General features: G+C 58.5%; 4 protein-coding genes across 4 annotated transcripts; 1 reads left to right on the forward strand and 3 right to left on the reverse strand.

The window, feature by feature from the left end:
* Positions 1 to 369: 369 nt before the first annotated feature.
* Positions 370 to 4,560, reverse strand: METTL13 (methyltransferase 13, eEF1A N-terminus and K55). The gene is made up of 8 exons (XM_088524423.1): positions 4,401 to 4,560; positions 3,478 to 4,225; positions 2,887 to 3,086; positions 2,356 to 2,551; positions 1,975 to 2,118; positions 1,608 to 1,820; positions 1,088 to 1,219; positions 370 to 684 (listed from the first exon to the last, which is right to left on the reverse strand). The coding sequence occupies exons 1-8, from the start codon at positions 4,551 to 4,553 to the stop codon at positions 410 to 412; spliced, it is 2,061 nt and encodes a 686-aa protein (XP_088380549.1). The 5' UTR covers positions 4,554 to 4,560; the 3' UTR covers positions 370 to 409.
* A 295-nt stretch (positions 4,561 to 4,855) lies between these two features.
* Positions 4,856 to 7,552, reverse strand: ITPA (inosine triphosphatase). The gene is made up of 8 exons (XM_088524424.1): positions 7,435 to 7,552; positions 7,288 to 7,345; positions 7,144 to 7,208; positions 6,985 to 7,058; positions 6,694 to 6,725; positions 5,963 to 6,078; positions 5,474 to 5,550; positions 4,856 to 4,986 (listed from the first exon to the last, which is right to left on the reverse strand). Exons 1-8 carry the CDS (start codon positions 7,495 to 7,497, stop codon positions 4,866 to 4,868), a joined length of 606 nt encoding a protein of 201 aa, XP_088380550.1. The 5' UTR covers positions 7,498 to 7,552; the 3' UTR covers positions 4,856 to 4,865.
* A 3,197-nt stretch (positions 7,553 to 10,749) lies between these two features.
* On the reverse strand, positions 10,750 to 20,619 carry VAMP4 (vesicle associated membrane protein 4). The gene is made up of 7 exons (XM_088524425.1): positions 20,554 to 20,619; positions 20,410 to 20,456; positions 20,056 to 20,106; positions 13,668 to 13,768; positions 12,832 to 12,911; positions 12,368 to 12,419; positions 10,750 to 11,398 (listed from the first exon to the last, which is right to left on the reverse strand). The coding sequence occupies exons 1-7, from the start codon at positions 20,617 to 20,619 to the stop codon at positions 11,370 to 11,372; spliced, it is 426 nt and encodes a 141-aa protein (XP_088380551.1). The 3' UTR covers positions 10,750 to 11,369.
* A 972-nt stretch (positions 20,620 to 21,591) lies between these two features.
* MYOC (myocilin) lies at positions 21,592 to 23,186 on the forward strand. The gene is made up of 2 exons (XM_088524571.1): positions 21,592 to 22,147; positions 22,392 to 23,186. Exons 1-2 carry the CDS (start codon positions 21,592 to 21,594, stop codon positions 23,174 to 23,176), a joined length of 1,341 nt encoding a protein of 446 aa, XP_088380697.1. The 3' UTR covers positions 23,177 to 23,186.
* Positions 23,187 to 26,172: the final 2,986 nt, after the last annotated feature.

Genomic DNA, 26,172 nt, shown 5'->3' on the forward strand with positions numbered 1-26,172 from the left:
AAGACATGAGCCTGGCAAAGTGCTAACTTTATTGTCACAGCTCCCAGCCCCTGCACACATGCCACCAGACACACCACACGGATACTGGGCATTGGGGAGAGGCAGGATCAGATGAGGGAGCTGTGCTGCAAAGCAAAGGCGCAGCTGGCAGAGCGTTGTCCCACCAGCTGCAAGGTTGCAAAGCAGCCTCAATCCATGCACCTCCCGCCCCTGCCTGCCTGGCACCCTCCCCAGCCCTGCTTCCACAGCAAGAGATCGCACCGCAAGGGCTCCTGCTGTAGAGCCTGGCCCCTGGGCCTCCGCACGCCACACAGGGCTCCCTGCAGGGAGCCTTTGCATTCTGGCAGAGCAGTCCCAGGTGCCGTCATAGCACCTAGGCAGAGATTCCTCTCTCACGTCACAGCCCATCTCACAGGATCTTCACGGCCTGCAGCATGTCCGCAAGAACGTAGGAGCTGTCCCAGGGACGGCCAGGCTGGCGCAGGGCTCCCTCCAATGCCCGGGCAAGTGCCAGGAGCTCCGTCGGCTGCCGGGGCCTCTGGGGACTGGGCTGGCAGAACAGGATCTCGTTGACCTCCCCATCTATGCGGCGTGCATACAGCAGTGGGAAGACTTCCCTGAGGGTGACCAGGACAGACTCCTTGAGCTGGGCGTCTCGGCACACCAAGTTCAGCACAAAGACTCCTGCAGCAGGGGTGAGAAGCGTTGGGGACACTCAGTTTCTGCTCACTCTGGCTCTCTCCCAGTTCCAGGCTCCATGGCTCACACGGGCAGACAAACAGACGAGCAAACATTTGTCAAATGCCAGGAATAACCCGACTCGTGCAAGTCTGCTCCCTCTCTCATGGCAGCCCTTGGCTGCACGACAAGTACTGACACTCCACTGGTGTCCTTGGCCTGGCTCCTTGTCCCCACCACCATCTAGGCTGTAGGTGGCCGTACAATCTTTTAAGGATGCCACCTACACCTTCTGCTTTCCAGCAACCTTAAACTCCAGCGATTTCTCACCCTGCCTGACCCAGCAGCTCCCCAGCTCTACACTGACAGCAGGACACGGGCAACGGCACGACCAAACCTCCCCTCCTACCTTCTGGCTTGAGGATGGTTTTAACCTTCTGCAAGAAGGGCTTTTCCACAAAGGCTGGAGGTGGGCAGCTCATTCCCACCGTGAGGTCTTTGCTGTCCACATCAAACATGACGGCGTCGTATTGGGCCGAGGCTGCAGAAGGAAGAGCAGAGAGTCATCAGCCCTGTGGCACAGGGCTATGCCATGCACCATGCTCACAGTGGGGAAGCACTGCATGAGCTGGTTAATACAACCCCTCCTGTCCTGGCAGGAGATAGCAGACTGTGCAACATCGCCTGAGATCAGGGCTGGCACAGAGGGACGAGGGAGGGAAAGCTAGGGGGGAACAGAGCCCTGGGGACAGCTGGAGGCCTTTGGGAGGGCAGGATGTAGAGCAGAGGATCAAGAAGTCCATCAAGGGAGGACAGACAAGATCTCTACAAGGGTCTTTTGAGTGCCTCCTGCTTCAGGGACCTCTGTCCTGCACATCCCACCTGCCATGCTTAGTGGGAGCCCTTGGGCTGCTTCACGAGGAAGGTACCTTCAGCTGCCAGGTTAGCCACATAGTCCAGGCCATCAGAGACATGCACCTGCATCCGGTCGCCCTGGGAGAAGCCAAACCAGCGCGTGGCCACCTCCAGCATGGAGGGGTCTATCTCCACCACAACCACGTGGGCCCGGGAGAAGTAGTCGTGGAGGAAGAGGGGCAGGCTGCCCCCGCCAAGCCCCACCACCAACACCGAGAGTGGGGCTCCTGCCAAGGGAGAGAACCAGCGTGAACCACCAGGACTGCCTCAAGCCGGCTGCCCCAGGCCGCTTCTGGCAGGGCACATCAGGCTCCCATGGCCAGAAACCCCCTTTCCCTGCAAGCTGGGGCTCACTTTGCCCTTCGCCATCGGTCTCGTTACCTGGGAGGGGGTCAGCGCTCTCCAGCAGGCAGAGCCCAGCCACCATGGCCTTGTGGTGCTCGCAACATAGGTAGCTCTTGTCGATGGCTGAGGGTGGCTCAGTAGGGCAAGGTTTCTTCCTGTCTCTCCTCCGTTTCTTCTGGCCTGAATGAGAAATCAGGTGAAGAGTGAGCAACGCAGCTGCACTATCTCAGGACATGGGCTTCTGCCCCAGTGACACAGATTTAAGAGAGAGAAAAGAGTTCCCAAAGCCACTCTTAGACGAGATGAACACATCCCAGGAGAACTCTTAACTTCCTCCTTGTATCAGTCCCAGTCTCTGCCACCCTTGACACCTGCCTCTTCCTCTAGTCCCTTCCATCTCTCTAAAGCCCCACGTACCTGGGAGAGGTGCTGGGGCCAAGAGTCGGGCTTCTGACTGCACCACGTTCCTGTTGCTGAGGAAGATGAGGCGGCGGAAGTAACACTTGTCATCCCCCTTGACGTCCTCTACGACATACTCCCCGCTCAGGGGGCTGGTGTTGCGGTGCTGCACCGTCCGGACCCCGATGTCGCCTCCCACAGACAAGAAAGGCACCTGCAAAGAAAACATGGACTCACGTGAAGAAGAAAAAGCTACAACGAAGCAGAGGTGCCTCGGTAGCAGAGGGATGCACTGGGGTAGCCCCAGGACTCTAGGACTCGCCCAGAGTTTCCCCTCTGGTATGCATTTGGGCACAAAGTGCGAACGTCCAAAGACCTCTTGCAATAAAGCTTTATATCTGGAGAGATGAGGCTGTGCTTGAGGCCAGTCTCCTCCCTGCCGCTGCAGCCAGGCTGCTCCTTGCGAGCACATCTCCCTTGCGGAAGCGGGCGCCGCTGCCGGCGGGTGCTCGCGGGGAAGCCGAGCGAGGGGCCTGTGGCGGAGCTCACCTGCTGCCCGGCAGGGAGGCCCGGCGGCGCCAGCTCCATCACCTTCCCCGACAGCTCAGCCTGGATGCCTGCCATGCCCTCGTAGTGCTGCTCCCTGTGCAGGGCGACGGCGACGAGGCGCCTGAAGCCCGCGCTGGCCGCCAGCTGCCTCCGCCCTTCCTCCGTCCCAAAGAGCCACTCGGTTTCTCTGCCCTGCGGGACTGAGAAGAGGCTGCAGTCAGCCGAGCCCAGGCATGATCCCAGCCCCAGCACAACCGCCTCAGCCTCAGGCACCCCAGGGGAAAGGCACGAGGCCGTGAGGGCGTCTGCTGAGTGACCTGCGGCAAGCTTTGCACCTAGACCTCAGCTCCATCACCAAGGAGCCAGGAGCTGCCCACTTCGGGGCGGGCTGATCCAGGAGGCCAGAGAGGCCGCAGCACACACTAAGGGGCTGTCCAACCGTCCTGCTTCTCCTCTCCAGGTTCTGCGTGCAACACACTTCCCAACGCAGAGTCAGGATTCAAACACCAACCGGACCCCATGAAGACGGGCTGCTCCCGCTCCCGTGTCAGTGGGGTCAGGGCTGCTGCGGGCACGCAGGGCTGTACTCACTGATGAAGATGGCAAAGTGGTTGTCCCGGGAGAGCTTCATGGAGGGGCTGTCGACCACATGCAGCGTGTACCGAGGGCTCCCGCTCTCACTGCTGCACAGATCCAGGGAAAGCTGCTCCACGCTGGAGGCTTTGCTCAGCTGGCTGCGGAGCAGGGCATAATGCTGCCTGTCCCTCACGGCCTCCAGCAGCCGCTCTGTGCTCTCCACCCGTGTCGGCTTGTCCTGATCCTCGGGGCAAATCTCCAGGATTTGTGCTGCCGAGCCGGGGACTTTCTTAAACTTTGTCATGACATAGACAAAGATAGGCAGGACAAACCGTTGCTTGTCCCCACTGCTGGACACCTGGTGGACACGCACCACCCAGCCCTCCTGGGAAAAGAACTCCACCGCCTTCTTCAGCACGTGGGCCTGAGCCAAGGAGACGCAGAGGTAGCGCCCTCCCACCTGCAGCACCCGGCTGATCTCGGCAAACATCCTGTCCGCTTTGGCGAGGGTGGCCTCCTCCTCGTCGGCAAGGATGGCATCAAGTGTGCCTTTGTCCAAGACCACCTGGAAGAGGGCTTCAGGGAAGTCCATGTGCAGCGCGTCCATCTGCAGGTAGCTCATCCTGGGCCTCTGGCTCGCGCTGCGCTCCTGCATCTGGCGGACGACGGCCTCGCTCACATCGATGTTCACAATGTCCTCGCACAGCCCCGCGTCGTACATCTGCTCGCTGAGCTCCGAGTTCCCGCAGCCCACCACGAGGACCTGGGTGGGGGGCGAGCGCAGCGGTCACGGAGAGGGCACCGAGGCGCTCCGCCAGCCACGGCCCCGCACGCGCTCGCCGGGGGCGAAGAGCGCGTTTTCCCCGCGGGAAACGAGCCCCGCGGACGCCACGGGCAGCAGCGCTGCGGCCCCTCCCCGCCTCGCCCCGCTCGCCCACCTTGTCGCGCGCGCGCACGTAGCGGCGCAGCACGGCGCGCAGCTCGGGCAGGGCCCCGTACCACTCGAAGGGCCGCTGGCCGCGCCGGCGGAAGAAGCGCTCCCAGTAGGCGGCGGAGCCGAAGTCCCGCGGGCTCCGCGGCAGCAGCTCCATGGCGGCGCCGCGCGCGCCCTCCCCTCTCCCGCCGGCGCGCCCGCACGTGGCGCCGCGCCCGCCTCCGCCCGTGACGTCGCGGCAGCCCATTGGCCGCCGCCTCACCCGGCAAGCGCGCCCCATTGGCGGAGCAAGGGCGCACGCGCGCTCCGCGGGCGCGGCCCCGGCAGCCGGGACGGCGCAGCCTCCGCGTCCCCCCCGGACACACAGCAGGCAGGAACGCGTCCTCGTGGCCCCGGAAAGAACCGCTTTAATGGAGGGCACAGCTGGGAAGGGACCTCGCAGCCACCAGTGCCCACAGCTGGCGGGGCACTAGCTGGGGCAGTCTGGGGCGTCTGTCGAGTTGTTCTGGAGGAAGAAGGTGGAGAGCTCGTTCAGTGCTCTGTAACGGTGCGAGATCGAGTTCTTCACTGCCTTGGGCAGCTCGGCGTAACTGGGGGCGAGAAAAGCCAAGACATGTCACAGCAACACAGACGCTCCAGCTTGCGTCCCCCTGCCTCTTCTGTAGCAGCACAGGATTTTCCCATGTTCTCCATAGGCAAGAGGGCATCCTATCCACTTGTCTGCTCTCTGCACGAACTCCTGCAATGCCTAATGCAGGTACATTAACTTACCAGATCAGCCACAAGAGCCTTTCACCATGGACAAAAGCCCCACACATACCTCAACCACAGAAAACAAGCTCATGTTTTAGCAGACAGTGCGCAGAACGGGGTAGAAAAAGCTGGAATCCCCCCAGGCTTCCTAACTCCCCAGTGGTCTACAGTATAGTGGAAACATCTGGTTTGCGTATTTTATATGAAATCACTTTTTCCCCACCCCTCTTATTTGTTTAGCAGGTCCTCTTCACATGGCAACAAGATACAACATCGAGCCCTCGCTTCCCCTATGCAAAAAGCTAATGGTGAAAAACTACTTACGTCTGTTCGTAACCATCAGGCTGAAAGCAGGGATCCCAGCCAAAGTCCCTAGGGCCTCTGGGCTCGACTATCAGCCCCTGCCAAGCGAATGCAAAAGAAAAAGCCTCATAAAGTCGTGTTTTCCCAGGACTTCTCTCGCAGTCACACTTCAAACCAGGCTGAAAAGTTGCCCTCAGCCACCCTTCACACTGCAGACACCAAAGGCTTGGCACTGTCTGCATTCCTAGCAGTTCCCCAAGACATGACTAAAACTCAATGGATCAGCATGTTGCTCCACACTGAAAGCATTTCACTCCACCTCTAACTCAATTCAAAGGGCTGCCCTCGGAACTGGGTGGGAGACCTTACAGCAAAAGCAGTTGTTTTCCTCCACAGGCTCTCGGTGATCCAGCTGGTCTGTGGGTTGCTAACGACCTCGCTAGAGCCAATGCTACTAACAAAGCCACATTACAGCCCTTCCCTTCAGCGCATCCCAGGCACCCCACTTACGTGCGTCTGGCCTTTGAACAGCTTCACTGGCTCCTCTGGGTTTCCAGGACTGAACGCGAAGGTACAAAGAGCATAGGCAGACTTGTCCTCAAAGCCAGCTAGCAGCTTGTACAGACCTAACAACAGGGAAAGACACCTACTGTCACAGCACCTCCTTCAGTGGGTGAAACACCCAGGCACCAGGCAAATCAGGGCAAGGTTCTTAATTCACATTAACAACAGAGAGGAAGAATTATAGGGCTCTACTGTGCGTTTGGAGGCAGAAGCAAACAAGCGCACAGCCCTGGAGAAGGACCAAAGCGCCCTCCGAGCTGCCTGTGCTCGCGATATCAATAGATGATTTGCAGCTCTTAGCTGGGAGCTAGTGCAGTCACTGTGCTGTGGCACACCAGCACAGGGCAGCACTTAGGGAGAGCAGCTTGCGCCGAAGCCAGAGGGGCAGGAAGCCTTCTGGATCACCTTGATGACAGACAAGTAATTCTGGCCACCTGCTGCAGAGGCAGAAATCTGCAAATCCAATGTGGTAGGGCAGAAAAGAGACTTAGGGAGAGAATGAGAAGGGACAGAGGGAGAAGGAGTGGCTGCAAAGCGGGCAGCGAGGCAGGCAAGTCCACAGGGCAGAACCCCACACTGGCAGCAATGTGTGGGTTGCACAGCTACGCTTGCCCCCAGAAGCCTGCAAATCAGAAGAAACGTTTTACTTGCAAAGCAGAAACTTGGAGGTGCAGTACCTTCTGGTTTGAGCTTCTCCAGGAACCATTTTCTGAAGGAGGAGAGAAGAGAGAAGATGATTTGTGCCACGAAAACATAGAAAAACGGCCATTCCTGAGGCACTGCTGCCTTCGTTTCCAGAGTCCTTCAAATGGGCTGCCTTCAAACCACCTCGTCCGACCGCTCACCCACAAACACAGACCCTGACGTTAAACTAAACGGGTCTGGGGGGGGAACAGCAGCAAGGCCGGGCTCGCGCCTGCAGAGCCTCCCCCGGGGCAGCAGAGCAGGGCGAGGCCGCCGCTACTCACATGTAGGGCCCCGGGAGGCCGCCGAGCGCGTTGAAGCACAGGCACGTGTCCTCCACGATGACGGGCGCGCGCACCTGCGGCGGGAGGCGGCGACGTTAGCGCGGCGCTGCCGCCGGCACCGGGCGGCCGCGCGGCCCGCGGGGCGGGGAGGCGAGAGACCTGGCGCGCCGCCTCGCGGCACTTCTGCACGGAGATCTCGTCCGGCTCGCCCTGGTACTCCGGCACTGGCGACACGGGGCGGCGTCAGCGCGGGCCGCGCCGCGCGGCGCGGCGGGACAAGGGGGCGCGGCGCCACCAACTTACGGTCTATCTTGCGGGCCACCAGCTTGTGCGGGAAGGTGTCGCCGAGGATCTGCACGACCTGCGCGAGACCGGGCGGCGGCATCGGCATCCCCGGCCGCCCCCCCCCCGCAACACCGGGTTGCTAGGCAACCCCCCCTCCCCCCGCACCTCCTCGAGCTTCTTGGCGTTGCCCGTGACGAACACCACGCTCCGGCCGGCCGGCGCCGCCATCCTGCACCCCCCCGCGGCCGCGGCGCGTGCGCACGGAGCCGCCAATCAGCGCGGGGGCACCGGCGCCCCATAGCAACGCGCCGGCCAATGAGGAGGGGGACGGACGCGGCGGGGCGGGAACGCCTGAGGCGCTCCGAGGGCTCCGCCGTGCCGCCGCTGCGCATGCGCGGTGCAGCTCGCTTCTTTCTCCCTCCACCCCCGCACGAAGTCTCGCGAGAGCGGCGGTGGCGCCAAACCGCAGCGGCGATGGCGCCGCCATGGGGGTGTCATGGCGGCAGGCCCGGCCGCCCCCGCCGCTGGCTCCCGCGCTCGAGCACCTGGGCGCCGCGGGGCGCCCGCCCTGTTTACTCCTCGGGGCCGGTGACGGCGAGTTTCCTGGCGCCTCCACGCTCTCGCGGAGCCGCCCCAGGAGGCTGCGGCTGGGAAGGCAGCTGTGGCGTTTGGGAAGCCCGGGGGAAGGAGGCGGCAATCAAAGGGGGTGAAGCTGGACATGCTCGGAGCACTGCTGCTGTTTACACCCAGATCCCAGGGGAGTCTTTCCCCTTCGTCACCTCCTGGCCACCCCCATTGTGTCCCAGCTGGTCCCAGTGCCAGGGATGAGGAGGGGAAGCCTTCCTCCTTGCTCCTGGGACCACCACAGACCCCTGCATCTTCTGTACCGCAGCATGAGGGGTCCCGAGATGCTGGTCACAGCTTGGCACGAGGAACCAACCCTGGCTGAGGAGCGCGCTGACTCCCGCCAAAACATGCCGTTCCTTGTAAAATGCTGCCCAATGGAAAAGAGCCACTAATGAAGAGATCCATCTTCTGCTCAAGGAGGGAATGAAGAAAACAGACCCTACGCTTGGGTGGAGGAGTTGTTTTTGTTGCAAAATCTCCTTCACAACATCAAAATGAAACACAGCCCCAAGGCACACAGCCAGCGTCTCCCTAGCACTGCTGTGAATGACGACCCTTTTCCAGGCACTGCTGTTCTCCTGCCGATCGCTCCACGATGGGACCCCAGGAGTTATAAAGGCCAAAGTAGGGTTAAGAAGCACGTGAAGAACCCCTCTAAAACACACCAGGGATCAGATAGTGGGACTCTCAGGTCCACTTCCCAGCCACAGCTGGCATCCCAGAAAGGGCCAGATGCTCAGAGCAACCAGGTGTTCAGCAACTTGGTCCTAAAACCATGAAAAAGACTGCTGGCAACTCGGAGGGGCATAGAGGGCAGTGCCTGGTCTTTGGCCTCAGCGGCTCTTCTTGCCTTTCGTAGCAAGCACAGACGTTAGCACCCCGGCCTCCTGGGAGGTACTGCAAAAACACTTGCACAGCCCTCCCTGTCGAGGAAAGCAGCTGAACCAGGCCATGATCCTGCTCTTGGAGCTCAGCGATCTGCAGTGGTCCAGTTCCTCCAGCATCCAAAGGAGCAGGTAGGTGCAGAAACAAGGCCCAGGTGGTCCTAAAACACTCCCCATTAAAACCAACCATTAAAGCTGTTTACTTTAGCACTTGCTTTCCACAGCAAAGCCATGTTTTCTGGGCAAAGCCTACTGGTGCCAGCAGCTCCTAGACAGGAGCTGCTCCAGCCATGAAAGCGCAAGGCGTCAGTGCAGAAAACACACACCTCTCTCTGAAAAGCCAGCCCCACTCAGCTGTAGGCTGCCTGGGGTGGCAAAAGGGGATATCCATCCCTCAGCACTGCTCTGGGATGAGCCCATCAGAAAAACCCCTTCCCAGCGTTGACAAATGCTCAAAGTACCCGTGGCCACCACTGAAGGAGAGCCTGAGGCCAGGGCTCACCTTCCTTCAGCTGGTGCAACTGCTGTGGCCGGGCACCGTGGGGAAGGGCTGCCCTGCTCCCAAGGTCTGGGCTCAGGTTGGCTCCTTGAAGGGAGCACCCACATCTCCAGGGCCTCCCCAGGCTGGGCAACTGCATCCAAGCAGCACCACATCACCCACACAGCCAGCAAGCTGTGCAGCCCCAGGCCGGGCCAGGGGACACAGCTGCCATGAGACATGGTATGCAGCTCAGAGGGGAGCTAGAAGCACACTCCATGCCAGCTAGGGAAAGGGAAGGTAACCTTGCTGCCTCTTTTTCCCTGGATTTTAGCAGTTCAGTTGAAAAACTTGCATTTCTCCTCTAAGCAGCCAGAATGCTGCTAATGACAGCCTTCCCCAGGATTGTACATCTGCAGTGGGGCACTGCTTAACACTACTGCCAACTCCCTAGGACGATGCTGCTGGCAAAGATCTATCAGGCCCTGCAAGGCCAGGGCTCTGCAGAGGCAGCTTTGGTGGCTCCCCCAAGTTGCACCTTCTTGTTCCTTCTCCAGCAGCACCTGACACCAGTGGTGTTGGCAGGACTCTCTAGCAGCAGGAGTAAAGCCAGCCCTTAAGGGCAGCACAGGCAGTACAGGCACTTGGACTGCTTCTAGCTCATTCTCTAAGTCATCTGGCAGGAGAAGGCTCAAGACCCCCCAGACACCTGCATCTCCTCTGAAAATCAGTCACTCTGTTTACCCTCTTAATCTCTAACAGGTGGAGCACAGCCAGAGGCATAAGCAAAGTGATTTTTATCCCTTCACTGAGTGCATTATTTTGCCTTCAGGATCTTAAAACCTGGCTCCATGCTAGGAGGAAAAACCCAGCTTGGCTTTCTGATTCCCTCCTGGAGCCAACAGGGCCCACAAAGGGGAAAGCCCCATGTACTCACCAGCAGGGCAAGTGGAGCTTGTAATCAGATCTAACAGCCTGCTGTGCTCACTATTAATCCCCTTCTCTGCATGAAGCAGCAGCACCGCTCAGGTGGAAACTGCACACAAGATCCTGGAGGCAGCCTCAGGCCAGGAGGCACCACTGGGATTCTCCAGGGCACCATTTCCCCCCTCAGGATTGTGCCTGGACTGAGGGTAGCACAGCTCGTGCACCCAGTGCCCCCCTTTCCCTGGCCTCTGCATCAGACCCACCTGCAGGTGGAGGAACCAATTCTGCTTTTCTATCAGGGCACAACCCTCTGTCCCACAAATCAGGAGAATCATTCAGGTCCGTGACAACCACAGCAAGGTGAAGGAGCATGAGAGTTGCCATACTTGTGCTGAGTCTCCTTATCATTGGCTGTCTAGAGATCTGGGCTTTAACATACTCTTCTCATTTCTTTTTCTACAAGAACACTAAAAGCCCTTTCCCAGGGATCCCTGGCAGTAGGGAGTTCCCAAAGCACCTCCTCTCTCCCCCCAAACACTAGAAGACATGCAGGAATTCCACACATACAGTCAAAAATAGGTTTACTGGAATGTCTTTAGTCACAGGCTATAAGCAGCGATACTGAAAACACTGAGCTTATGCATTCTCACGGCAGGATCAGAAAGTCTTCTAGCTTGTAACACCTAATTACTTTTCTGTTTTTCTTTTTTTGAACATGAGAAAACCACCACCCTTACAGTTCCTCACAGAAGGGTCAGTAACATGATGGTACATTTCTCTTTAGACGTTTCCCCTCCATTGCTCTGAAGAAAGGACAGAGTCCACTCCGCCCTCCAGTGCAGGTAGTGGGAAATTGCTCAGACTGTATCGCTACAACTTAACCGTATATACAGATAAGTACTAATGGCAAGTAGCTAGATCCAAAACAGAGACACAGAATTCTGCAAAATGGGTAGTTTGGGAACTAGATCTTCTGCTATAAAAGAGGCCTAACAACAGCAGGTTCTCGACCAAAAAAAAGGGTCATTTGGCAGTTCTCAGAATGCTCTGTTAGGACTGGCTACTTGCCACTGCCTTCTCCTTTGAGGAAAACAACTTGGAATCTATATACAGATATTTCACTTAAATTACACAGCAGTTTGGTTATCCCAGAGCCAGCTCCACTGAAGCCTCCAGCTGCCCAGTCAGGAACGGTACTTCAGGACTATGGGTACTGAAAAAGACATAAAAATATTCAGCACATGCCTCGAACACAGCAGCAATCACTGTCAGTGAGGAAACTCCACATTTCTTCAGTCACAAACAGCAAGCAGCTGTAAGGGAGAGCATGTCTCCAAGCTCAAGCCAGCACAGTCTGCTCCCTGCACACACCAGACAACAGTCCCTGCCACCTTCATCTCCTTCCAGCTTCCCCAACTGAAACCAGATGGGATTTTCCATCAGCCTGTCTCTCCACAGTGCTCCCACCCTGCTGTCAGCTCTGTGACTTCTGCTCCCAGCTGTGCACCAACAACAGGACAACAGGCCATGCTGCTTTTGCTGAAGGGCAGCATGGCAGAGCTCATGGGAGAAAAGCTCCCTTCCAGGACCACAGGTCCAGAAAAGCTGCTCTCCTACACTGGCCTCCTTGGAGCATGTTGCTCAACAGTCAGAGGGCTGAATTACTTCCCTACCTGGAAGAAACACTGTCTGGCCATTACTACATATTCAGCCAGAGAAGCAGGAAAGGACCAACTTGCAGCAAGCAAGAGCAAAGTATCCGTGCTGAACTCCAGCAGGCTCCTTGCAACATGGTTTGCGTGAGGAGACACCCTTGAAGACATCGCTGTGGTCTGAAACTCTCCCGTGTCCCTCTACAAGCCACACAGCCTCTGCGTCAGCTGGTGCTAACCTGGGATCACTGCAGCTTTGGCTGTATTGACCCTTCCCTCTTTAGTAACAGCAGGATGTGATTGGATCCACCTCCTCTGTGCACACATTTAAAACTCTGCAGAGCAGAAGCACCGTGTAGGCTGCAGACACCACGTCTTACTGCTTCACACAGCAGGACAGCACATTCCCAACAGGAACAGCTCCGTTGTTTTCTCTCCAGAGGACACTGACACCACAGCATCATGTGTGAGGAACAGTGCCGTGAATATTTCAATGCCAAACACAGCTGGGGTGACTTGAAGGTACTCACTGATGATCACAAGCAGGAGAATGACTGTCACCAGGGCTATGACCGCCTTCATCTGCAAGGAGGAGGAGGAAGACAGGTTACAGGGCACACCACGAGGCCTTTAGCCTCCAGCCTGCAGGCCAGCTTCAAATCATCCTGCCCGAAGCTGGAGCAGAGCATCTCTCCCCCGCCTCAAACAGGGCTAGCAGCCGACTACTCACTGGACCACAACACCCTCAAGGACTGAGCAGGAGCGCTGCCTCCTGCCAGCTCCCATGCCAAGTTCCCACACCAGCTCTAGGGGCACCTCCAACCCTGAGCCTTCCCTTGTTCATGTTGTTACAGACAAACCCACAGGACAGGCACTTCCTACACTTTATTTGCTCCCTTGTACTCTTGGCACCCAAAGTGACCCTGTTGTTCAGCCCAGGGCTGAAGGATCTTCATGGTGAAGTCTAGTCCTGCGTGCTCCAGTTCTCACTCACCTTGCAACCTCGCCACCACATCTGTCTTCGAAGCTGCTTGGCTCTATTACTAAAAGCAGTTGCATTGTCTGATAAACTTTCTGTCGAGAAGGAAAGGAGAGAGACTATTCAGCAGCACACACACAAAGCATCCACTTGTTCCCCCAACTCCTTTTAGTTTCAAGCAAAAAACTTGGCGATAGGGGAAGAGGTCCAACCACAGTGCAGATCTCCAAAGCCATGGCAGGTTCTGGGAGCTGCAGAGCCCCAGCAAGCCCCCTTTGCCCTGGCTGCCTCTGAGCAAGGACTGCGCTTTGCAAGCCACAGAGCAGACAGCTGAACTACTCAGGGCCATTTTGAGTCAGGCCCATCTAAGCTGTCTCAATAGCCACCTAGATCATGGCATCCAAATGCCTCTAAACCAAGCCCTTGGCATTTACATACCCAGATCTCTTACAAGATTGGTCTCATATCACTGCATTAACAGGACATTGGGCTGTATTGAGACTACACGTGAATTGGGACAGCCCAATGCCAGCTGCATACACAGGAGAAGGTTGAAGAGCAACTGCAGTGACAGAGGAGGGATCTTTTCCCAAGGAAATTGGGGCTGCTTAGTGACCAAACCAAGGTGAGACATCAACCAGCCACTTACAGGTACCAGAAAGTTAGATCTGCATAGCTCAGGTCTGGGAAACACCATTCTTAGGAAGGCTGGAACTACGAGCCCTCATGGAGTGGGGCCAAGTCCACCACTAGGCACTCTCGATTTGGAAGCTGGCAACCCAGCCCAGTAAATGGGGAAGAGATGCAAGAAAAAGGATGGGCAGACAGGGAAACTGCATTTGGCATCACACCTGATTTATCTTGCAGGTCATCCAGCCGCTCGCCTCTCTCAATCACCTTCGTGATGTTCTCCTGCATAACATCAATGACTTCATCCACCTGGTTCTGGACACTGGAGCAAAGCAAAGCCAGAGTGAGGGGCAGGAAGCAAGGACACAGACTGCACATTGCAGCGCAAGCCCTCACGCAGAGCTGCCCAAGCTGCCAGGATGCAGGGAGTGAGACCAAAGGGCACAAGAGCAGAGGGAGCTTGCTGAGAACGCTAGCGGCTTGTGTCTCCTGGTGAGCGTGGTGCAGGGCTAAACAACTCGCAGCAAAACTGCAGGGAGATGTGCTCCCTCCTCCAGAAAGCAGTATGCTCCTGGCAGACTCCGTGTCACTTCATATCAAAATGACAGTAAAGGAACAGTTAAAATAAACCAAACTGGACTATTATAATCCAACTTCTTGCAGGTTATGCAATGCTGTGGGTAGTCATTTCAGTGAACAGTAGCCTAAAAATCACACCCGCAAGGTTATTATAAATGTATTTATTCACTCCATAAAAAAGCCATTCTTCTTGAGAGAAGAATTCTTCTGATGGAAAAATACTGCTACATTCTGGTTTGTATTTTGGAGCTAAAAACATTTCATCTCCAGGAAAATAAGTAAGAAATTTCTTGGGCCCTAGGGAGACAACATTGTTTGAGACGTACGAGGCTCAGAAGGTAAATGGCAGCGGCAATGTCTTGGAGGCAACGCTGTGCACAGGGTAACAAAACAGAAATAACCCTGGGACACTCATGCTGCGTAAAGTCTGATGTCTGACTTCTTAAGTTGCATTGATCAAACACATTTAAGCATTTTAAAAATACTGAAATTCCTCTAGCATTACAAAACCCGTAGCGTGGCTAGGCCACTCTGGCAGTTCCTGTGCTACCAGAAATAGGCACCTCCTAGTAACAGTGCACAACTGTCATCCCCAAGGGAAGGAAGGGTTGCTACCACCTCATCACCTGCACATCATCTACCCTGTCCTGCTCCCCAGATTATCTGGCAATATAATCTCTTCACCCTCCTTGAACCCACAGAGAATCTCCTCCTCCCCATCAGCATCTCACAGGTGCTATTTGATGCTATTTGCCAAATCGGGGTCTATGCAGGAGGCTGACACCAACACGCAGGGAGACATCAGCCAGCCCTAATCCCAAAGTGCCTGGGAGGTGGAGGATGGACAGCATAACCTGTCACAGCCCAGGCATCCGAGGCCACCAGAGTGGCAGCAACTTGCCCAAGCCAGTCTGCAGGGCAGCTGCAGAGGACCTCGTCCAATCACCGTCACCGTGAGCCACACGCCTGTAGGTAAAGAGCATCTCCCACTTCTGGCTCATGCCAGCCGAGTTCGCCTGCCTCCCTTGCAGCCTCCCCCCAGGCAGACACCAGCCCCAAGGTAACACTCGAGCAGCGGCTGCAGTAACCAAGAGTGGTTTCAGTGTGAACACTGATGCCCTCCACAGACACACTTACTCCAAAGCAAGCAAGGAAAACCACTAGAAGAAAGGTTTTCTTTCCCTTCTCAAACACTGGGAACACAATATGGAGGGGCCTTCCTGCTTGGGAAGCAGGCAGTCACTTGCCAGGAGTTTCTCTCCTGGATGGGGAAAGGCCTGGGTAACCCCCAGACATTTCTCAGCAGAAACCTGTCTCATGACCATGAAACCTTTTTGATCCACTGTTTGCTCTTTAAAGTAAGAGGAGAGTGACAGAAGCGCCCGAATCCAGCGCACGCAGAAAGCGAAGGGAGCACCGAAGCGGCAGCCTGCGGCTGCCCTCCAGCTGGATGGATGAAGGTGCTGGATGTAGGAGGCCTTGTGTCCCCTCCCACCGGCCTTGGTGGAAGGGAGGAACATGCTGATAGGGAATCTCTGTACCTAGGCACAATGGACAAGTCAAGCTGAGAACCACAGGCAACTCTGCTACGAGCAAGGAAAAACAGAAACATCTGCTTTCCCACATGAGCTAACTTTGCAAAAAAAAAAAAAAAAAAGTCTTGGAGTTAATAGGCAGAAAACTACATTTTCAGGATGCAAATATTTCTAAAACCATTTACTGGCTCCAAAAGAAAGACTTCCTCCTGCGGTGGATTTGTAACCCAGTTTCTTGGGGCGACTAACACACAGAGGATACCACACGCACAGGAGCATCGGCGCAACGCAGCGCTGCTGGGCGCCAGCCAGCACCGCCTGGAGCTGCAGCAACGCTCCTGGAGCCCAAGGCACCTCGAAACGTTAGTGGGAAGACTGGGACCAGGGGGTAGCTGGAAGCTGCTCTGCTGCGTGCCGTATTTAGAAGACCCCATGGAGCTTAGGCCAAACGGTGCAGGCTGCAACTCAGCATCCTGCCGCTTCTCACTGGAGCTGCACAGAATCAAGGCCCAAACTCTCATTGATGCCAATGAGAGTGGGGCCGTTTTACTCCCACTGAAAGCACCCCAAAACACTTTGGTATCTGACCAAACGGAGAACCTGAGAACAAGCAGAAAGGAGCTCCTGTACCTGTGTCCACTCCACAGAGTGCCTCAGCCACCAGTAACCAGACCACACTTTCTGTTCGCTCCCCCCATCCATCACTCCTGTAAAAATGCCTCTCTGTGAAGGGGCTGAAAGATCGGTGCATTAGTCCTGCAGGCTGAGAGCAAACTCAATTCCCACTAGCACTGCATGCTTCTGGTTGGAAACTCAAGTCACATCAGGAAAAAAACATTTCTTCCTTTTATTTGGCAGGGAAGGATGAATATTCTAATAAGCACACTTGCTGTAAGGAGCCGTTTGGCTTCTGAGATACACATTTCACGTATTTCACTCCTGCATCTCCCTACTCTGCCAGATTTCCAAAGAAAGTGGAATAAACACTTGCCAGGAAAGGCAGTAAGAGAAAAGTAAAAAATATATCTCCCATAAGTCCTGCTTCATACTAACCAGTGCAGATGTGCTGCATTTACCTGCACATCTATTAAAGCAGCAACAGGAGATGCACTGCTGTTTGACTTCATTTCATCTCGGCTCTCACGTGCCTTGCCTGGGTCAGAGCAGGAGGAATCAGCCCATTTCAGCCCCGCTGGGTTAGCTGCCGAGAAACTCCAAGCACCGGTGACACTGCAGTGTTAACAACAGTGCCACATGCTTCAGACACCGCGACCAGCCCACGCACAGCCCGCAGGACCTGCTGCTACAGTTCACTGCTATCTCCAAGCTGGCTGTTTGCAACCAGCATGACGCTTCTATTTTCCACACCAGGCTACACGTGGGTACTATTAGTGCTATGTGTATTTTGGGGAAAATTACTCCTAAACACCCCTCATGGTGGCAGTAATCCAGGAAAAAGGGAACAGGAGACAGAGCCAACTGCTCGGCTGGCGCAGCTACAGCGGGAGCAGCACAGCCCTGCGGGCGCCTCTGCTGAGCTCGGCCACGGGGCATCAGCGCTGAGCTCTGCCACCATCGTGCATCCCTAGCTGCTGCTTCAACACAGCTGTGAGGAACAAAACAGTTTATGCCTCACTGGCAAATAGGTCTTGGCATCATTTCTCTACGAAAGCCTGGACAACAGGGTCTGCAGCACACCCGTCTTTCCAAGAGCAGTGGCCAGGGCCTGGGAATCAACCATCAGTTCTTGCCTTTGAGCCATTCCCCAAATTCCTCCTCCTCCTCAGTAACCTGGGGCTGTTCCCAGAGCCTGTGGAGCTCGGGCTGGGTGTATGGGGCAGCCCAAGCAGTGGCAAGGACTAAAGAAGTTGCAAGGACCAAGACTGGACTCTAGGTGCAGCGCAGAGTGCCAGGAGTGGAAGCGGCAGAAGAGAACATGCTCTCCAGGAACCCAAGCAGCAACAGAAAAGAGGGATTCTGGTAGCAGCGTGGAGACCATGACCTGTGAGGAGGGGCTCCTATTCTACAGGAAAGGAGCTGAGGTGGAGGATAGACTTCCCACTTCTCCAGCAAAGGCACTGACAGCTTTCACTGCAGTCAGGCCCTTTGGCAGGGCCTGAAAGCAGCAGCAGAGTGACCAGTTCTTCTTTTACTTGTTGTTGTAACTTTGGGGAAAGATAACTTTCAGCTCCAACTAAACAGCCCTGGGAATGGGGAGACACATCAGAGAAAGACTAAGGGACCCCCCTTAGTTACACAGGAGCTTCCACTCCAACCAAGTACCTGTTGGGACAACAGAGCCTGAACATGCAGACATACCAGCACAGAGGGAACTGTCACACTTCTTCCCACCATTATCACTGGCTCTAGCCCTTCTCTTTTCCCTCCAAAGTTTGTAGTATTCCCAACAATCTCTTCCTGCAGCCAAGCCATCCCTGAGGGTCTCTGCTCCAGATTCTTCATGCTGACCCAGGTCCCTTTGATGTCAAGGACAGCAAGTAAAACTTTTCAGTCTTACCTGTCATTTCCAATATGCTCCACTCCTTCACTCCCATGACCTCTTTCTCCACCCAGTTCTCACCCTCGTGACTTTTATTCCTGTCTTTACATGTTGCTCCCTCCAGCCTTGCACAGCCCAATTTTCTATAGCTTCACCCAGCTGTGCCTGAGCTCTTCATATACAAAAATTCCTCCTTGGAATCTCTTGTCTTTACAGCACTTTATCAACAACCCAGTTCTGATGAAACAAGAGAGATCTGTACCATTACACACCCAGGCATCACCCCACCCAGCACAACTGGCTGATCACAATTGTAATAAAAAGCTACTGGACAAGAAGTGACTCCAACACAGAGCAAGTGCTCACTGAACAGAGCAGTCACCACTGATGAAGGCAGAAAATAGATTCCACTGCACATGGCCTGGAGAGTCTAAATAAATGCAACCACTAGCTCCCCTAAGGGAAGGGTTAGTAAAGGACATTCCTCATATTGGGTCCAGGCAATTATATGGCTGGAGAGGCAACCTCTGGCACATACGTGTTGGGCATTAGTCACTCCATACCTATGAGCTAGCTGTACAACCCACCAGCTCCCGGATTAATCCTTCTTTCAGTTCGCTTCCTCTTCACAGTCGCTGCATTATCCTTCACCTCCTGGAAAATACACTCTTCCTTGGCTCCCACCAACTCCCACAACCTCTCTACCCTAAAAAAGAATTCTTATTCCAGGAAAGGAAGACTGAGGGTTAGTCATTACACTTCGCTGGGGCGTGGGGGAGCCACTCAATGACAGCAGTTATTTATTTTCATTTATTTGAGGCCAGGGTGGTGCTGCACTAGAAGGGAAGCTCTCTCCTCACCAGCTTGCCCTAACAGTGGGTCTGGCATCAGCATCCCGGCACCGGGAGGGGGCAGAACCCCCCGGTAAACTCGGGGCAGGGTGACCGGCACCCTGAGCCCTCTGCAGCTCAAGTGCACCTGGTGATTCAAGGTGCAGGATAAGCAGACGCCTGTAGCTGACATTGGCAGCGAGGCATCTCAGGGCTGTACTGGCTTCTTCCCAGCACGAAACAAAAGATACCCCCATGAAGAGCGACTTGGAGGCAGCAAGCAAAATGACCAATCTGTTTGGATCTCTGTTTTGACTCTGCACTTTGCAGGGAAGGGAAACCAGCAAAAGCAAATTTCAGCAACCCAGGGCATGCCCCTGCAAATTCTCTGTCCTTTCCATGAAGTAGCAGTAACGCATCCCTAACAGGAAACCATGGGCCCAACTGGAGCTCATGACAAGCACCATCCAGGAAATGACTCGCTAGGGGAAGGATCCAGGGTGTTCCTTCCTCCATGCCCTATTTCCAGGCTGTCTGCTGCTCCTGTCTTGCCCTGTTACAGCCAATAATCCTTCTCCCAAGTTAATGGTTTCCTGTTTGTGCACCTGCTTTGATGCCAGTGAATCACTGCTCATCTCCAGTTCACCCAGATAAAGTTTTCACAGAGAAAATAGGAAGCCAGAAGGCCAGCAGCTGCCTGAAAAAAAAATGGTCCTCACCTATTACTGACCACTTGTTTTCTTGGAAAACTGAACAGGGAGTCACAGAGTATAGGAATAAGCATTGAAACAATAAAATTAAAGGGTACGTGAGCAGTAAGCTAGCTCAAAAATAGAGAAATTGGTAAAAGCATGAAATAGTCTATCACCAGAACACAGCATGGGCTTTGGAAGCTCTTCAGTGCTCCCGTGCTGCAGTCCTATCCCTTTACCTGCATTAATGCACAATTCCTTGGGTTTCAATCCATCTTGAGACTTCCCTTAGCTGAAGGTGGGTAGGGCAGAAAACCACAACAAGGGGAGACTTACTCAGAAAAACACAAGGAGAGACTCGCTCAAGCCATGCTCAGCCCCAGGGCTGCACAGACACACTCTGCTAAGGGAGCAGCAGGAGCTTGCAGGGCCAGAACAAAATAGTCAAGGGACACAGGGGAACAAGAACTTACTGCCTGATTTTGTCATTCCTGGGTCCAAACCTTGGTCCAGAAGGCCCTCTCCTGCACGCAGGAGAGAGAGGGGTAATAACAGAAGATACAACAGAACCAAACATTTAAACCAGCAGACTGAGAGCTGCGTGCTGGGGATTTGCGTTATCCCTCCCACTCGCCCCCGTGTCTCAGCGCCGGGGGTGCCCCACTGGTGTGGGTCACACCGGACAGGCCCCGCTCCTGCCCAGGCCCCGCAGTGACACGGTGACACCGGGAACATCCCGGCTCCCTGCTCGGCGGGGAGCAGCCGCGGGCTCCCCCGCTCCGGCCCCGGCCTGCAGGCGAGACCCCCTCCCAGCAGCGCCCACTCACAAGAAGAAATCTTCCTCCTCATCCGAGTCTTCCTCCAGGAGGTTCCTCTGCAAGCACAGGGGGGAAACAACGGCCGCTCAATAGGCGCCGCGCCGTGCCCCCGGCCAGAGCCGCCCTCCCCGCGCCCGGGACGCCGCCACCCACCCGCTCGCTCTTCACCGAGCCCGTGACCTCGTCGTCGTGGAGGTGCCGCTTGAACTTGGGCGGCATGGCGGCGCGGAGGGCAGGGCCGGCCGCGCTCGGGGGGCTCCGCGGCGCTGCGGCCCCGCCGCGAAATGGCAGCGCCGCGGCGGCCGCGCAGCTGAACCATCGACCAGCTCGGCGCTCCGCCCGCCGCGCCGCGCGCCGAGCGATCCACCGCGCCGCGGAGGCGCGCACGACACAATGGGCGTGGCCACGGCGTGGGCGTGGCAACCCTGGGGCGGGGCCACAGTGGGGGCGTGTCCAGCGCGAGGGGCGGGGCGCATTCCTGCGGGCGGGGGCGGGGCCGGGGTCCGTGTTGATTTTTATTTTCTGGGTGATTTTCAAGAGAATCGGGAAAGAAACGCAGCAAAGCCCCGGGGGGGGGGGGGGCGCGGGGTTGTGTCTTTCTTTCTTCTTTTTTTATTTTTTTTTCCTCCGAGCCGCCTGCTAAGTGATTCCCCACGTGTTGTTTTCCTGCCACCACCCGTGTCATGAGCTCAGGCCTCAGCAGCGCCAATGGGAGCCGGGAAAGGGGGAGCGGGACCCCGTGTCCCCCAGGCTGGGCCCTGTGCGGGGCTGCTGCGATGCCACCTGTGCAGGAGGGGGACTCGGAGGCACCAGCGAGGAGGGGGTGCTCCGGCATTCCCACGAGGCAACGAGCCAAGGAGTGCTAACCAATAACATTAAATAACGGTATTAAATAATAACAGTGATCGTAGGGAGCTGCAGGCACAGAGGGCGGCTTGTGCAGGCGGCGCATTCCCCGCCGGCCCCGCGGCCGGCGCTGCCCGGGGAGCCCTGGCGCGCGGCCGGCCCCAGCGCATACTTTGGCCGCCGGCAGCCGGAGCGGGGCCAGCGGCGCCGGGGGGGCCGGGACACACACACAGGCGCACAGAGAGGCAGCGCCGGCTCTGGAAGGTTCCCGCCGCCCGCCCGGTGCGGCCGCGCGCTATAAATGCGGGCGGCGGGTCGGGGCGGGCGGCAGAGCCGCGGGGCACCATGCGGGGCGCCTGGGCGCTGCTGCTGCTGCTCTGCGGGGGCCCGGCCCTGGGCGCCGCCGCGGCGCCGCGGGCGGGCGGCGAGGGCGACGGCGAGGGCGCGCGCTGCACCTACGCCATCACGGTGGCGGCGCCCGGCGAGGCCGCGTGCGCCGAGGCCGGCGGCGCCCTGCGCGCCGAGCTGGCCGCGCTGGCCGCCCGCCTGAGCCTGCTGGAGCGGCGGGAGCGCGGCGAGGGCGCCGCGGGGGGCTGCGAGGAGCTGCGCGCCGCCGCCGCCCGCCTCGACGCCGACAAGGGGCGGCTGGAGCGCGAGGTGCGCGAGCTGCGGCGCCGCCTGCACAGCAGCGCCCACGAGCTGGGCCGCCTGCGCGCCGCCCCCTGCGGCGCCAACGGCCGCCCCGCGCACGCCGCCGCCGCCACCGCCGGCCTCGACGCGGCCTCCGCGTGGGATGTGCAGAGCGTGGGCTACCAGGAGCTCAAGTCAGCTGGGACGGAGGTGGCCGCGTCGCGGAGGCTGCCGGAGAGCGCGCCGGGCCGCGCGGGCACCGAGGACTCGGGTACCGCCAACCCCCGCCTGGCGCCCGCTCCTGCCACCCGCCCGCGTCCTTCCTCGCCTCGCATCTCCCCGGCTCCTTCCCCTGCTCCTCCTGCTGTGCCCGCCCGCTGCTTGCGTCCACTCCCTCCCCATGCGCCCGGCTCCCGCTGGCCGCATCCTGCTCCTCGCGCGCTCGCGAGCCCGGCCGGGCGCTCCCCACCGCCGCGGGACCCTGACGCACATCTCTCCCCCCGTGTCCCCAGGAGGCTGCGGAGAGCTCGTGTGGGTGGGGGAGCCCACTGTCTTCGGCCAGGCCGACTCCATTGCCGGCAAATACGGTGTGTGGATGAGGGACCCGGAGCCCGTGCCGCCCTTCACGCGGGCCACCACGTGGCGCGTGGACACGGTGGGCACCGAGGTGCGCCAGCTCTTCCAGTACGACAACGACGAGCAGTTCAGCAAGGGCTACCCCGCCAAGGTGCACATCCTGCCGCGCGCCATGGAGAGCACCGGCGCCGTGGTCTTCCGCGGTGCCCTCTACTTCCAGCAGCGGCTCTCCCGCCGCCTGGCCAAGTACGACCTGCAGGGAGAGGCCATCGTGGCCGAGAAGGAGCTCCCTGATGCCGGCTACCATGGGCAGTACCCCTACTCCTGGGGCGGCTACACCGACATCGACCTGGCGGTGGATGAGTCAGGGCTCTGGGTCATCTACAGCACCGAGAAGGCCAAGGGGGCCATCGTGGTGTCCAAGCTGGATCCGCAGACGCTGGAGATCCAGCACACGTGGGAGACCAACATCCGCAAGCAGTCGGTGGCCAACGCCTTCATCATCTGCGGCGTCCTCTACACCATCAGCAGCTACACGGCCCCCAACGCCACGGTCAACTTTGCCTACGACACGGCCACAGGCGCCAGCCGGCCCCTGAGCATCCCCTTCCAGAACCGCTACCAGTACGTGAGCATGGTGGACTACAACCCCGCGGAGCGGCAGCTCTTCGCCTGGGACAGCTTCCGCATGGTCGCCTACCCCATCCAGCTCGCCCACGCCTGAGGGCCAGCAGGACGCGCTGGCCCGGAGCGGGGCCTCCGGGGCCGGGGGCAGCCAGGCCCTCACAAGCTGCCTCGCACACGCAGCCCGCGCTGCCCCCGGCTTCCCCCAGCGCAGCCTTCGCCGCGGCCGTCCCCGCTCCGCTCCGGCAGCTGCGCCGGGGCCGCAGGTGGCGCCTCCTGCGGAGCCGCCTCATGCTTGGGTGCGGGAGGATGAAATGAGCTGTCCCCGCGCCCGCTGGGGCCGGGCGGCAGCGGGAGGAACGCGCTGTGCTCCGCGGCGGGCGCAGGCCGGCGTGCAGCAGCGCTGGCCTCCGCACAAGGAGCGTTGCGGTGCCGCGGAGGAGGAGAGCTGCTCTCAAGCCCCGAGCGCCGCCTGCGGCTGCCCCACACCACTTTAGGAGCACACGTTTCAACTATTTATTGTAAAGATGCTGCAGCAGGCTCATTCCTTCCCCTGGCGCCCCAGGCGAGCGCGAGCAACAGCTGCTGTGACGCTGCGAGCCCCAAGGCATAGGGGCAGCCGGCGCAGAGGCAGCTGCGCTCCACCCCATATCAATAAACATCCCCCCAAATAAACGTCACCGCTGCTGCCGCCGCGTGTGTGTCCTTACTGCAGCCTCTCTCAGTGCCGTTGCCTCAGGCGGCTGGGGAGGGAACCCCACGGCGGGGGAGTAAATCGCCCGCTAGAGCTGTGCGGGGGTCGCGCTGCCAGCGCCGTCCCCTCCTCTCCTGCAGCCGCCGCCGCGCAGCTCTGTACCCAGGAGCGGGGGATCCCATGCGAAGAGGGGCTCCGACGTGCCCGAAATGTCCGAGCAGGGCAGCAGCGGCAGCGCTGGCACTCAGCCCCCTAGATTCGCTGCATTAAAAGGATTAAAGTGCTCCGGGCTGGGGCTCTGCAGGCGCCCGCTGGCAGCCGGCGCTCGCACATGCTCCTCTGCAGCAGCCGCCTCCCTCTGGGTGTTTTTCCAGTTTTCGGGGAGTTTTCCACTCAAAGCGTGGAGATTTTGCCCGGATGCTGCCAGGCAGGGGTTGGCCCCAGGCTTTGCTGAAGGGGAGCCCAAGAAGAAGGCTCTGTTGTGATGCCTGCTCCCTGGCACGGCTCCAGCACTGCTGCTGACCAGGGGAGCAGGAGTTTTTGTTGGCAGGGACGTGCTGGCCGGGGCAACGCCACGGGCCAGCCCCGTTCTAGAAGGGCCGGAGACAAGGAGGGCGCCGCGGGCAGCGCGGTGTCGCATGGGCTGCCCCGGGCCAGGGCACTGCGGTGAGTCCTCAGGGGCCCTCCTGGGCTCTCCAGAGCCCCGGGGGGCGCTGGGCGGGCGCGCGGTGGGCGGCAGCGCGTCCTCACGGCTCTTGCTCCCCCACAGGTGGGCGATGCTCGGCAGGAGGCAACGGCGGTTGCTCGGTGCCCTGGGGGCTCCCGGCGAGCCGCCGGCTCCCGACGCCCCCGCCGCAGGGGACCTGGCCCTGGTGGACCGGAGCCCCATCCCGCCGCTCGCGGCCAGCTGCGCTGCCTTCTCGCGGGGAGCGCCGGGGGCCGGCGGCGCCTCCGCGGCGCCCCGGGGCTGCGCCATCTACGCGCTGCAGCGGAGCGGGGCCTGCGCGCTGGCCCGCGCGCTCGGCCCGCAGCCCTTCCCGGCGCTGTTGCTCGTGTATGAGGCGCTGCCCGGCGGCGGCCCCGCCATCGACCGCAGCCCCGCGCCCCCCATCCCTGCCTGCTGGGCCCTGTACGCCCGCGCGGACGCGGGCCTGTGCTGAGCCTGCCCGCGTGGGGAGCTGGGAATAAAGCTGTGGCCTGGCCCAAGGCTCTCCCAGCCTTTGGAAATGCCATCGCGACCCTTTCCCTGGCCCTGGGCAAGGCCTCAGGCCCAGGGCAAGTCGATAGGGCCTCGGTCCTGCTCCAGAATACTGCACCTGGGGTTGCTGTCCAGCCCCGCATCCTGTGACCTGTCGCTGGGGCCTGCGGCCCACGGCAGGCAGGCAAAGCGTCTCCCAGCGCGGCTGGCTCCAGCGCCAGGCGAGCCCGGAGAGCTGGGAACCGAGTTCCTGAGGTAACGCGGGACTGCCGCGAGGCCAAACGCCGCCTCAGGGCAGGGGCACCTCCTCTGCTCCCAGCGAGGTGCAGGGCCAGCCCTGTCCCCAGCGGTGCTGGGGCAGGGAGGGCTCGAGGGGCGGCAGCTCCGGAGCGGCGGCTCAGAGGGCGCGAGGCCGAGACGCTGAAGGCCACACAGACCCGGTCACACCATTCCTGTCCCCCCGCTCCTCAACAGGCCTTGGGGCTTGGCAGGCTGGGACACCCACCCTTTAACTGACCAAGGAAAATAAATGAAGAGTGGCCAACGTACCCAGGATTTCCAGCAAGCCGGGCAGGAGGTGACCCCTCAATACACGGATTTACTTAACGGGCTTTTCAACAGCAGCCCCACAGAGCGCCCCAGCACTCCCCCGCGCCAGGCGTGGAGCAGCCTCCTGGTCACAGCCCCAGGCACATTCATCCCGCTCGACATCGTTTCACAGGCTCAACTTGACAACAAAAATAGGGAATTCCCTAAAGCCCTTTGCTAAGTTATGGGCTGCTCTCAATTATCTGCAATGAGTAAACAGTCCCCAAATAGCCCTCAAAGAAAAAAACAAACAAACAAACAAAAAAACCCAAGATGCAGCCTCCTTGTAAATGGCCAAGACCAAGTTATCTGGTTAAATGTTACAAAAAACGCCTGAACGAACTGGGGTCAGCTTTGACCAAATGCTTAACTCGGCCTCAAAAGCCCCAGAGCTGGTCCAAGGTTACTTGAAGGGCATCCATCAAAAAGGATGTATTCAACCATACTACATCCCCAAACATTTGTTTTTGATTAAACTTGTGCAGAAACATCCTTGTTTTGCTCAGCGCAAGGAGAAGCCAAAAGTTTAGCACGGTCCCAACTGCTGACTCTCCTAGTAGCTTTATAACAGATCTTAAAATTAATCCTCTCGGCAACATTAATTACAGAAGAATCC

The sequence above is a fragment of the Tinamus guttatus genome, unplaced genomic scaffold, assembly GCF_059628265.1.
Source record: "Tinamus guttatus ecotype Peru unplaced genomic scaffold, ASM5962826v1 Tinamus_guttatus_pri_ptg000211l, whole genome shotgun sequence".
Taxonomy (NCBI): domain Eukaryota; kingdom Metazoa; phylum Chordata; class Aves; order Tinamiformes; family Tinamidae; genus Tinamus; species Tinamus guttatus.

What these genes read in the sequence shown, in the direction of transcription:
- METTL13 (XM_088524423.1), bottom strand. Translation starts at nt 4,553, where the DNA reads ATGGAGCTGCTGCCGCGGAGCCCGCGGGACTTCGGCTCCGCCGCCTAC. An exon ending in GCCTCCCTGCCGGGCAGCAG is followed by an intron (nt 2,552 to 2,886) that starts GTGAGCTCCGCC and finishes TTTTCTTTGCAG; the next exon opens with GTGCCTTTCTTGTCTGTGGG. An exon ending in GAGCGCTGACCCCCTCCCAG is followed by an intron (nt 1,821 to 1,974) that starts GTAACGAGACCG and finishes CTCCCTTGGCAG; the next exon opens with GAGCCCCACTCTCGGTGTTG.
- ITPA (XM_088524424.1), bottom strand. Translation starts at nt 7,497, where the DNA reads ATGGCGGCGCCGGCCGGCCGGAGCGTGGTGTTCGTCACGGGCAACGCC. An exon ending in GGTGGCCCGCAAGATAGACC is followed by an intron (nt 7,209 to 7,287) that starts GTAAGTTGGTGG and finishes CCGTGTCGCCAG; the next exon opens with TGCCGGAGTACCAGGGCGAG. An exon ending in GGAGAAGCTCAAACCAGAAG is followed by an intron (nt 6,079 to 6,693) that starts GTACTGCACCTC and finishes CCCTGTTGTTAG; the next exon opens with GTCTGTACAAGCTGCTAGCT.
- VAMP4 (XM_088524425.1), bottom strand. Translation starts at nt 20,619, where the DNA reads ATGCCGCCCAAGTTCAAGCGGCACCTCCACGACGACGAGGTCACGGGC. An exon ending in GCTCGGTGAAGAGCGAGCGG is followed by an intron (nt 20,457 to 20,553) that starts GTGGGTGGCGGC and finishes CTGTGCTTGCAG; the next exon opens with AGGAACCTCCTGGAGGAAGA. An exon ending in TGACCTGCAAGATAAATCAG is followed by an intron (nt 12,912 to 13,667) that starts GTGTGATGCCAA and finishes CCTTCTCGACAG; the next exon opens with AAAGTTTATCAGACAATGCA.
- MYOC (XM_088524571.1), top strand. Translation starts at nt 21,592, where the DNA reads ATGCGGGGCGCCTGGGCGCTGCTGCTGCTGCTCTGCGGGGGCCCGGCC. An exon ending in CGCGGGCACCGAGGACTCGG is followed by an intron (nt 22,148 to 22,391) that starts GTACCGCCAACC and finishes TGTCCCCAGGAG; the next exon opens with GCTGCGGAGAGCTCGTGTGG.